This window comes from Cheilinus undulatus, linkage group 1, assembly GCF_018320785.1.
Source record: "Cheilinus undulatus linkage group 1, ASM1832078v1, whole genome shotgun sequence".
NCBI classification, from domain to species: domain Eukaryota; kingdom Metazoa; phylum Chordata; class Actinopteri; order Labriformes; family Labridae; genus Cheilinus; species Cheilinus undulatus.
The window spans coordinates 52,842,907-52,855,167 of record NC_054865.1 but is presented as its reverse complement, the minus strand read 5'-3'; the positions used below and the strand labels follow the sequence as shown (position 1 = coordinate 52,855,167).

Below are 12,261 nucleotides of genomic sequence, written 5' to 3'. Positions count from 1 at the left end.
TTTTGGAATAGTTAACAAAACTCCTGCCTTTTCTATTCATTCATTGAGTTCATTCATTTTTTTTCATCCAAACATGAATATCATTAAAAAAAATTGTCATCCCCTTCAGTATTGCAATTGATGTCAAATTTGCTGAACCTGAACCTGTTGGATGCTAACGTGGGGTTTTTCTGCAAAAATTCATCGTCCCTGAAGAACTCTGTGTTAGGGTTGGTGTGGTAGACCCAGAAGGCAGACCAGATATGCAGAGTTTTAACAGATTTATTGAATATTGCAAAGGGAGGGGGGAATCCAGAGGTCTAGGTCAGTGAGAAGATCCGCAGGAGGGGGGAGAGTGGGAGTGCTGCTGCTAGAGAGTGCTGGGTTTCTGGGCTGTGAGGCGAGGAGGGAGGCACTGGAAAAAAAGGAGACAGGAGATATCAGTTAACAAGTTCACAAAAACACTAGAGAATCTTGAAATAATGCAAAGAGTGTCACTATGAAAGTGGTAGAGGAGCCCTTTTACCGCTGTACGTGGCAAACAATGCACTGGCGCTGAGGCATCAGTGCTGCAGTGAAGTAGTGAGCTTGATTGGAGATGAGCAGCAGGTGCAGTCACTCAGCCTCAGCGCCGTGGGGGAAGGGGAGGCCTCAGGGGAAAGCAAAGTTAGTGCAGGGCAGCAACAAAACGGAAGCGAGTCCTTCAAAATAAAATGTATAAATACCAAAGTCACCACACTCTGTTTGCTATTCTTTCCACTGTTTGGAAGTACAGTGTTGAAGGGTTGATAAAGTAGATCTACCTGAATGCCAAACAGGGTCCCCATGCACAACCTAAGTGCTGGCTGATTGCAGGATAAAAGTTAACGAAGGAAAGAAATTTTCTGCACACTGAAAATGACTTTATTGTCAGCTAACCTAGATAAACCTGAAGATTGCAATAGTTGCAAAATGTCTCTGATTCTGTATGAGTACCAAGATTGCTGTCCATGTAAAAAATCGTTTTGATGCCAAGATTGTTTCACTGATTCCACTGCTCTTCCTCTGCCATATAAAAATAGTGCTGTGATGATAATTATTTATTTTATTAAAGCTCCATTTTGCCAGGTTTATCAAACTGAGATCAGAGAACTCTTTATCAGGGAACACTGGTGATTAATTGCAGCAACACCCAGTCTTAGCAACAAAAAACAGCTCATACAGTAAATATTAACTAACAGATTGGCTAAAAGAGCATAGAAAAGTCTCAGAGACTTTGCATGAAGGGTTTTAAGTATGACTGGGGATTACTCATTTAAATGTCTTTGTTTTGATTGTATTAAACCTTTAATAAAGATATTTGTATAAAATATTGGGGACACTGTGCCCAGAGTTAACCATTGTTAGGATAAAATCCAAATAGGGAAATCACTTAGCTTACATTAACATAATTTGTTGCAATTCATTGAATCATAAAACTTGTATTGTCTGCTTAGTGTTAAACTATTGTTCAAAGAAGCAGCAATAAAAGATTCAGTCTTTATTGTAGGGATCCATAAATCTGACCTGTTGAGCCTTTTGATGGCAGGACTTCTGATCATGCCTGTTTGTTATTCATCTCTTCCTCATCATGAAACTCTATCTTTTATCACAGGGGTGATTGAATGAAAAAGTGCCTAAAATATGTCTAGTTATTTATCTTTATGGTTTTATTTAGATGTCGTACTGTGTTTCTGTTAATTGAAGCCCATACTGAAAGCTAGAAATGTAAAAGTGGAACAAGTTTTACAGTAAACAGCATCAGTTGTGGGGTTTCAGTTCTTCTAACAGCGCTGTGGTTGGACCAGAGTGAACTGTGTTTTTACACTGACACTACTCAGCTTAAAAATGAAAGTAGTTTTAGCGCTGCGAGATGTTTTTACACTGAGATACCTCGTAGCAAAGTTGGTAAGCAGTCTAATAAGCTCAAGTCTGTCTGTCTAACTCTTGAGATAACTAGTATCTCAGCCACATTCCTGTAAAATGATGCAAGGCTGCTCTGAGGAAGTAAAACAAAAGCTGAGGAGTGAGGTAAGAACTATTTCTCTCCAAATCAGGCTTGTTAGATCCCAAACACTGATATTATATTTTGTATTTGAATTGACTGTGTATGCATTTTTGAACATGAATTCTGCTCCAGCAATGATTTTCTCTTGTTTCATTGTGTTTTCCAAGACTTAAATGTCACTGCGATGGTAAGACCACCGAACATAGCCCTCAGCTTCATATACATGCCCTGTTAAATGTCAATACATGCAAGAAGGCATTGTACCCAAAAAGAAAGAGCCTCATTATAGGAAGAGTTGAAATGTATGTTCTGAAAGGCTTGCTGCTTTGTATGGGCACTAGAGCACAAAAAGTCAGTAAGTAACAATAATCAGTGTGTGTAATAGTGGCTGATTATGAAACCTACACAATGAGCGCTGACAGGCCTGGCTGCTTTGTCTTTGAAGTGATGTGTCTTGTGTGTTTGTGCCTCTTTATCCCTGCTCTGTCATTAAGGGAGATGAAGGGAAGAGGTTTGTCAGAGACTTTCTTACAAGTCTGCAAGTGGATGAAAATGTGTGTGTAATAGAAAGTCGCTGGTAGCTGCTGAGACCCAGTGCTGTTCACAAATGGCATCATATGCACTCATGTCTTTAGCTGCTATGGTGTAGTTGAAACTGGTGTCATTGCTGGGTATTATTGGAGAGAAGTAATGGAGACTATTTTCTTCCAACTCCATACAATAAAAGAGCTTTAATTTTTTTTAAATTACAGAATAAAGGAGAAAATAATTTGGGAAGACTGATAAGATTTCTTATCTTTCTTAAGTATCTGAAGCCTCAAACGTACTAATATATCAGTATTGTCTCAAATACTGTCAGTAACTAATGATAAGAAATTTAATGCAGCTGTTTTTTGATTTTTCTCTGTTAGAAACTAAAACCATCATTAAAATGTTTTGTCTTTTTTTAATTAAAATCCAAGCGTTTTTCGTAATACCTATAGTGCAAAATAACGCAATACAATTATAATGGCACTCTTGAGTTAGACAATAGATATCAATATTAGTTTAAGGCATTCAGCAATTTTAGAAACTAAAACAGTGTAAAAGGCAAAAGGTTCACAAAGCCAGAAAATGCAAATGACATCAGTGTTTTCCACAGAATCACACTTTACTTACACAGTAGGGACGCCCATCCTGTCCTGCCTTCCATTTTTTGTATGTTTCATTTTTAATTTCTGCTTTTATGACACCTTTTGAAATGCGTCTCTCGATATTAGCAATGAGAAGCAGAAAAATCTTGAATTGACAGAATATTGTTGCATTTCCAGGAGGGACCTGCTAGTGGATGTGTCCTGCATGCACAGATGATGATTATTTGGGATGTAGGGACGCAACAATTAGAAATTTGATGTCATAATTATAGTCTAATGAATAATCTCAGTTTCACGGTTATCACAAGTATTTTGCATTAATTTGTGAAATTTTAGGTAAAGAATCACATTAACATTCTTTTCAAATTTGAACTTTCTTCATTGCCTCTTTTTTAAAATTGAAATAACAGATTCCAGTGCAAATAATCCAGTGAAAATAATGAAAAACAAAAGATGCATCTCTCCTTTTTGAATTGGAGGATTTGAAAAACAAGCATTAGCTGCCTTTAGAAGTCACCTTCACTAATTCTTTAATGAATTTGAATTTAAATGCCCCTTATGTGCCACACAACTGAATTATTATATCCATTAAACATCATTTAAGAATTTAGAATTTAAAAAAAACATTTGTCATTGCGCATCAGGTATACATTGGAAAAAATAACATGCCTGTTTTTCTATAATCTATTAATATAATTACAGATGACTTAAAGTGGTAAATATTAGGCTGAATGTATACTTTGAAGTTTCATTAATAATTGAATTCTTTACAACCTGATGATCTTCTATAGACAACATGCAGCATTTCAGTCCTTTTATTATGCTGTAGAAAAATACTTAATCGTAACCGTAGAACTACTAACGAATGACACATTTATATACCATTCTACAACTTGATGTTTAAACATTCCACTAATGAAGTATCATTCAATAAATACATATTACCTTCCCTTTGAAGTATTGTTGTGTTGTGATCACCTGATCATGGAAATGCTGAAACAAGTCTGAGATATCTGAGCCTTTTCATGGCAACTTCTTACGGCAGCTTTGCAGATGGGGGCTCCACCGTCCTGTAACTCGTAATGCTCCCACACTGCTGAGTTCACTCGTTTCTTTGGTGGATACAAACTTTCGCTGCTGTTTCCCTCTGCCATGTGACTTTTGGCTGTGCCAAGCTAAACCAAGTGGTGCTAATTTTATTTTTCCTTCACCAGTTTGGCTGTGCTGAGCTGTGCGAAGAATGGTAAATTCTTATAAAGCCATATAGCGTAGCATACAACAACAATAAGCAGATTTAGCTGACGCACCACAGGCAGCTGATGTCACATTGTTTTGGTTCTGTGCGGGTTTTGCTGAAGTAGCGTTCTGCCCTCGTATTTGCAAATGACAACTGAAAACAATGTTTAGGAGCCTTCAAGATTGACTTTTGGAACCGCAGTTAACCATGACACTGTATAATCACCTCATCCCTACAGGGATGCATGTTTTGTGAAAATTGGGGCTGATACCAATACCAGTTTTTTAACATAATATTTAACACATTGGCTACTGGTTAGGGATGGATACAGGTTCATTACTTGAATAATATTGCTTTACTCACACACTGTGCACATGCTGTTTAAACTGATTTAGCATGGCATGTGTAAGAACTCTCTGGGTTTGTCTAACTGAATATACTTGATAAGAAATTATAAAATTTAGAGTCAAAATGTTGAGTCAGTTGATCTAAGCTCTATCCTCTGCCATTTCAAATCTGTGGAGAAGTGTGGGCTTAGTTTCCCATCATGCCCTTGGGCAGATGGGTTGTAGATGTGTTTGAATGTTCCCTGTTGTACAGTGACCCCTGCTGGGATTCATTTGCTCATGTTTCTGGTAGATTGTTGTTGTTTTTGTTGTGAGACACATTTGCACTGTGAGTGAAGTTATCCACTGAGTTGGAGTTTCTGCTTGTGAATTTAGGTGCTCATATTTTGTGTATGTTAGAGTGAGATACTGTAACTGCTTACAGATTACATACCTATTTGCCAAATCTACTTGGCAACATCCAAAAATATCTGAAGAACGTTTTCTCTTCCAGTCACAGTGACTGAACAGGCGTCCTCTTCCTCAGCTGATTCAGCGGCCATACAGTCCATCTTCTCTGATATCTCCTCTCTTTTCTTCCTTATAATAACTTCAGTACAGTCAACTGCTGCTCCAACATATGTTCAGTTTTAGTTGCAGAAGCTGGCGTAATAACAAGCATAGAAATTGCACTGCTGATGAGTCTCTTGTCAAAATCTATGCTGAGAGAGTTGGGACATGCAGAGAAGTGCCAAGGGTTGGCATGACCTGATACAACTGCTATGCTTCATCTGCTCATACCCTTACCTTACCTGTTTGAGTTTGGGGAAGCTGTGCTTTCTTGCAGTTCTACCATTAGTAATAATACATTTCTAATGAGATGTGACAATATCTCTGACATTTTCCTCCCTGTTTAGATTTTTTCTTTCCAGCCTGCTCTTTTTAGATGAGGCTTTAAATGTGTCATAACTTCTACAGTGTTTTTGTTCAGATTTAAGCACTTAACCTCACACCAGAGATCTGCAGTTTGTCAAAGTTAACAGTGAGAGGAGCCTGGATAAGACGAAAGTCTCACTAATAATGAGCTAAGATGTTTAGTTTTAAAATTGTCATAAATTTGATAACTTGAGGTGTGGAGTTTCAGCGATTTTTAATGTAGCTTTGTAGGATTATTATTTATCTCAGCCTTTTTACAGCTGCAGGAACCGGGAAGTGCTCAGTTACAGTCTGGGTGCAGCTCCCTTGCCTTTTCTCTGCTAAGTTTTACCAGAAGGAAGTCACAACAAAAATTTGTACAGAAGCCTAACCCTGAAGTCAGAGCAGGTAGTATTCATACCATGTCTTTTTCCTGCAGATAATACCTCCTGAGAGGTTCCATCTCAGCCTCATGTTGACCCAGAAACAACTCTTTAGTACACAGGTGTCAAACTCAAGGCCGGGGTCCAAATCCGGCCCCTGGAACAGTTAAATCCGGCCACAAGATGATCTCATATTTCTGTTATAACTGGCCCATCAGTATGAGGTCAACAGATTTCCTCAAGTATAAAAATGTGAACTTATCCTTGATTTAAGATATCCTTGTTAGGTCTCAAAATCTAAAAAAGTAAGGAGTAAAAATATTCAGATAAAAAGTCAGGGATGTGGGAAGAAACAAGCCTAATTTGTGCTTTAATATCGCATTTTCATTATTGCATCTCACAATTAGGACTTAAAACTTAGGATTTTGACTTTTAATTTCATACTTTGAGCATTTCAACTCATAAATTTGACTTCTAATATAATATTTGGAGCATTAAGATTCATAATTCAAATTTTTTAGTCATATTTGACCTTTTTAACCAATTATTTTGTGATTTATTTCATATTTTCAACTCCAAACTTTGAATCCGTAATCCCAGAGTTTGACCTTTTAGACTTGTAATTTAAAGTATTTTATCATATTTTGACTTTTAATTTCATGATAACAAATTTTATTTCATATTTTGACGTTTTAAACTCGTGATTTTGACTTTCTAATATATTTGCCTTTTAAAAAGATTATTTTTCAATTTCAATTTCATGTTTTGACCTTTTTGAACTAATAGTAAATTTACTTTTCTCATATTGTGAGAAACTGATCTTTTTAACTGTTTAAATGTCAAAATTGTTTATCATCAGGGCTAAGTTTTTATTTTCATATTTTATTACTGGTGAAATGAGGTTGACAGTTTTTGGTTATAAAGGTGACCCTGTGAGGCCCTCAGATTAGTCCTGAATCCAGAATCTGGCCCCTGCTGTGACTGAGTTTGACACCCCTGCTTTAGTTTCTCACTTAAGTACACTGTCTCCAAGAGTCTGTTTTATTTGGACAGGTGCAGATCCAGCTGACAGGTTCTTTTAAAAATGTATTAAAACATCAGGAGATTAACCCCTGTAATAGTGGGATTCTTACAGATAAACAGTGAAGCATTGAATTATTTTTCCCAGCAGTAAAGCTGTTTGTGCATCAGGCCAACATGAAGCCAGATAAAAACAAGGAATATGGATGACACCAATCTTTTGATTTTGTTTAATTAAATCTACCTTTTCATCCTTACTTCTGGTTAGAACGATTGAGGTAGGAGGTTTGTTAAGGAAAAAAAAATTATAAAATCTCTGGCCCCTGATTCACTGGAATCCTGCTGAATGTGTTCCATTAGCACATCATTTACATACTCTGCTCCATACTGTGCTTTGACTGGAGGGAATTCTTCAGACAGCCATTAACCTACTGCTGGAGGAAGTTGTTGATTTTTGCTGCACTGTTTGTTAACCTTCACACAGAGTATCTTCGTATACCATCATTTTTAACAGAGTAATGACAACAGTGGGCAAAGCTGAATGTCAGTGCTGTTCTGTATGGGAGAAAAACTCAATCTGACTCCGCTTGTGCAGCGTTGTAACTCTGAAGAAATCAAACTGAGTATGATTTGCTCGGATGCTGATTTCTCCCCTGATTGTTGCTCACATTGCACCAGGAGACATTTGCATGAAGTTCAGCCTTTTCAACTTTTCCCTCATAATGCTGCTGGGAGCCTTTCTAAATGTCTGCACAGCTCAGCAGGTGGCACCTGTAGCCCCAGGTTCCTTTTCTCAGTGAATGGCTGCCTATCACTCAGTACATGTGTAGTAAAGTGGAGCTGCAGTTCTAGCGGTTTTACACAATTAAACTGGATTACTATTCTTTTCCCAGCATGCACAACTGATTTATTGATGGGATCATGTCTATCTCTGGACAACAATAGACAGAGATATGCTCCTTTTTATCTGGTTAATGTGGACCTTTCTCTTCCTGTTGACCTTGGTACACAATACAATGCACTATCCCTCCAACTTAAGGTGATATCCAAAGGTACAAGATGACCCAACTTCTGCTATGCTACACATTTATCCTCGTCAACTTCTGGGTCAAACTTCATCTTGGAAACTGTGGAGAATGTACAGAACACCTAGTCCAATTTGGGTCTGAGTGAGGCATATACTTTAAAGAGTGAATCAATGTCAAATTGTATATGTGTGTGAACTTCCATATATTCACTTCAGTATGATTTGAGTCAGCTAACATATTTGCATTCCTTTTTGACAAATGCAATTATTCTAATTTTCCTAACTGCATGTACTAATGCACCTGTCCTTAAGCTTGGATGTATGACGTCCTTACCTTTGTGTCCTAGTTCTGTCTTGTGGCTGCTACACAATCAGTCTCACCCAGGACACCTCAATTTACAGTTTCTCAACCTGCAGAGGCTTGATTCAGATATTCTCCTGAATAACCGCGACCTTCACTCAACCCCCGAGTTTCACCCTGAAAAAGAATCTATAAATAAAAAAAAAATCACATACATCTTTCATGCACACATGTTGCCTCGGGCTCTGCTGACAAAATGAAATATCATCAACGAAGTTGCTATGAGAATGCCAAACACTGCCCAGTTTTTTTACACAGAGTTTTAGACACTAGCACATGTTGAGTTGCAACCCCATGCAGCTGCTTCACTCGTTTTTAATTTCACTTATAAAGATTTTAAATCTTCTTTTAAAAATGGGGGCAAACAATTAATTCACCTTCATTATGGCTGATTTCTTTGTCATTTTTTCTATAGATACCAATTCCTGCAAGTCACCTAAAATTTATTGGTTGAAGCAGAGTACTTCTTTTACACCACTTTGGTAAAAATAAGTATATATATATATATATATATATATATATATATATATATATATATATATACAAATTTAAACACACACAGTTTTTGCAGAAACACACTTGTTGGTGACAGATGGGTGTTCTTTGGCTAACATTAATACCTCTGCTAGCATCAGACTTTGCTGTTAGCTACAGTCATGCAATAATTAACCTAAAACCAGTTAATTGTCTGATCAGGGCTGATTTGCATTCTAGGTAGGAACTGAAGTGGATGCTGTTTAGGATCATCATTATACCAGACTTTTAAACTTTGATAAGATACTAGTAGAAATCAAGAGTCATCAATACCCGTTTCATAAAAATGTAAGCCCCCCCCCGCATCTGTTTTAGTACCATTACATTGCCAAAGATTTTTTTAATGAGATCTGAATGATGAAATTGTTTTGCCCGGCTTTAAATCAAAATGTAGGACTGACATCTTCCACTCGGTTGATTGACTGGCTGGTTGGTCGATATGCCCTCATCTGACCTTGATCCTGCCGGTCAGCTGGTCATGTTATATGTTGTACATGTTATATTCTGATTGTTTCTCTGCAGTTATGCTGTTTCTTAAATGTGACACAAATATGCAGGCTGTTTGTATCAAAGTGGGATTACTGAGTGTCTCTGCTGTCCTCTTTTAATGCATCAACTCTTGTGGACTGTCTGATTCACCAGTCAGCAAACATGTGGTATTAAGTCCCTTTATCACACTGTGATAAAGGGACTGTCTGTTACTGTCCGTTACAGACAGAAAGCAGAAAAGAGGAAAGATTACGTCTTCTGGTCATTTAAACTCGACCAGTGAACTTTTATTCCCTTCAGCTTGGTGAATATAAATGCTATACATTATCTGATTAATACAAACAAATATCCGGGGTGGTTTTGTAGGCCATATGATGCTAAAGAGTTCTCATGCTGTGATCACAGAAATGATGTGGTTAAAGACAGATGCACGCTGATTGTCCCTGAGTCAGCTGTTATTTAGTACAACATGATGGTCATAAAATTAATGATACCTTATAAAGCTTGTAAAACTAATTTTTAAGATCATTTGGACGACCAGAAGAGTGCAAAGGAAGCTGTCACAGATTAAAAGGATTTTGAGATAGAGGGAACGTTTTCTCTTTTTTCTCTGAATGACCAGTCATTGATCAGTGTGTGGGTGTAATTTCAGTCGACCAAGTTTTTCTTTTGTTGACTACAGCCCTATTTAAATGCACCTACATTGCTTTCTGTCTTAATTGGCCTAACTTTGGGTTAAATTAGAGCTAACTGCTCTTTATTTTACAGCTTTGGTTCTTCCTAGGGATACATGATGCTTGATTTTTTTGTAATATCCGATATCCCCATGTGCTGATTTTTACGAATTTATTTTAGCCAATACTGATATTGACATTGGATTTACAAATGTGGTTCAGACCTAAACTTCAGTCCTTAAAACACACTTTCAAGTTTAGGGAGCGAGAATAAAGGAAAAGACCTAAACTGACATAGGTGTGTTATTTCTGTATTAAAACTTCAAGAACATAATTGTACGTACAACCAATATTTACAGCCGATATTGGCTGTAAATTTTTGTAAACCATCAATCAGGGGTCTTTGGTTGTAAAACATGGTATTGAATAGTTATAAAATACTGAAACTTTATTAAGAGTTAATAAAGATAGTTGCATTGGTGTTAGAATAACACAAACTGACTGTGCATCTTTACTTTATTAATAGTTTTGTGTTTGTATTGTTTCTCAAAAGCTCCTTTCCCTTTCTGTCTTCTCTGTCACAGCAAATGGTGATGAGCCTGCGGGTGTCAGAGCTGCAGGTGCTGCTGGGCTATGCCGGGCGCAACAAGCACGGACGCAAGCATGAGCTGTTGACGAAGGCGCTTCACCTGCTGAAGGCCGGCTGCAGCCCCGCGGTGCACATGAAGATCAAAGAGCTCTACCGACGACGCTTCCCCGCCAAAATGATATCCCACACAGAGCTGGCCATGCCCGGACCGCACCACCCGGCATCGGCCGGGGTGGTCGGAGGAGGCGGAGCCGCACTGCCCGCTGGTCTGACACAGCTGGCGTACGAGGGACACGCCGGTCATGGTGGAGCTCCATCGCCTGCCGCCTTACTGCCCCTGTCACTGCTCGGGCCAGGGAAACACGAGCTCACTGGGCTGACGCATCACCTGTCCAACTCGGCCACGCTTCACCCGGTCCACCCAGATGTCAAACTGCAGAGGCTGCCCTTCTACGACATGCTGGACGAGCTCATCAAGCCCACCAGTCTAGGTGAGGGCACATGTGAGTCTTTTTGGTGTAAAGTTTCAAGATAGATGCATTTTATCTTTTATGTATGCACTACTTTTTGATAACACATTAGCAAGGTGAAATGAATGAGTTTAGGTTTCAGGTGGTGTATTATAAGATCAGCTGATTTTAAGAATCTGATATTTATTACCATAAACAGAGTCCAACTTGGGTTTTGTAACCAATATTTGTTACTCTTGTTGTAAAGATACTGGGTTTTTACTCTTGGATTTCAGTGAAAACAAATTTTATTGGTATCTGTCTCATTTGTTACAAAAATTAGAGCCCCAGCCCCAGGCAGTTTTTGTTTTTGAACCATTGAAAATGCAGGAAAACTCAGCTTAAAGCTTTCCACTATCTTTGAAATAAGGGAGATTGGATCGTCATTGAAAAAAAGTATATAATTTGAAAATATTTTTCTTTTTCACTGCATTTGAATCATGAATCAACTGAATTAATTTATAAATGAGTCTGAAATCTTTATCCAGAAAAGTAAGAAGACACTATAAGTGGATATTCCTGTTTTGAAGGTGGTTAAGTCACACACTATTTATAGTAACTGCAAACAACCATGGAGGTTTTGTGTACGGCATCTCTTTTCTCTCTGCATATGTTTTTTTTTTTTTATCTGTGTCTGCCCCCTCAGACTATCCAAAGAATTTACAAATGCTAGAAAAATGAAGAATTCAAGGTTGTCAACATTTCTATCAGTAAATCTCAACAATAACAACCTTAAAAGAGTCACAGATAAGCAAAGCTGACGCTGTGCCTCCTGTAAATGTCAGAACAGCACAGAAATGCTTCTTCATAAATACAATTTTTTAGATTCGTAAGAAAGTTGGAGTACACAGAGGTCACAAATGTTACCTAGAGATAGTAACAAAAATAAATCAATGCTGTAGCTATTTCTTTATACAAACATGAATAATTTAGGTCCTCAGGTTGTCTATTTCAAACATGTCAACATGTAATTTGGTAGAATTCTTCTTCTGTTGTAGTGTATATGAAGACAGCCATGACATTCAGCCACTGGTTAAGTTTCAGTGTTCATTGTAGGTG

At 37.8% G+C, this 12,261-nt stretch overlaps 1 protein-coding gene and 1 long non-coding RNA gene across 5 annotated transcripts in view; one reads left to right on the top strand and one right to left on the bottom strand.

Moving 5' to 3' along the window:
- LOC121507855 (E3 SUMO-protein ligase PIAS1-like) overlaps nt 1–12,261 on the top strand; it is a 116,662-nt gene that overhangs the window by 47,208 nt on the left and 57,193 nt on the right. For 3 of the 4 annotated variants that reach the window (XM_041784229.1, XM_041784237.1, XM_041784223.1), the window contains exon 2: nt 10,689–11,196. In XM_041784229.1, coding sequence (XP_041640163.1) covers nt 10,692–11,196 — 505 coding nt within the window. In that variant the 5' untranslated portion in view covers nt 10,689–10,691. The remainder of the gene's footprint in view (nt 1–10,688; nt 11,197–12,261) is intronic. The other variant, XM_041784245.1, reaches the window with a different exon arrangement.
- LOC121508018 lies at nt 246–578 on the bottom strand. The gene is made up of 2 exons (XR_005991776.1): nt 506–578; nt 246–394 (listed from the first exon to the last, which is right to left on the bottom strand). It is a non-coding gene; the product is annotated as an uncharacterized LOC121508018 (long non-coding RNA).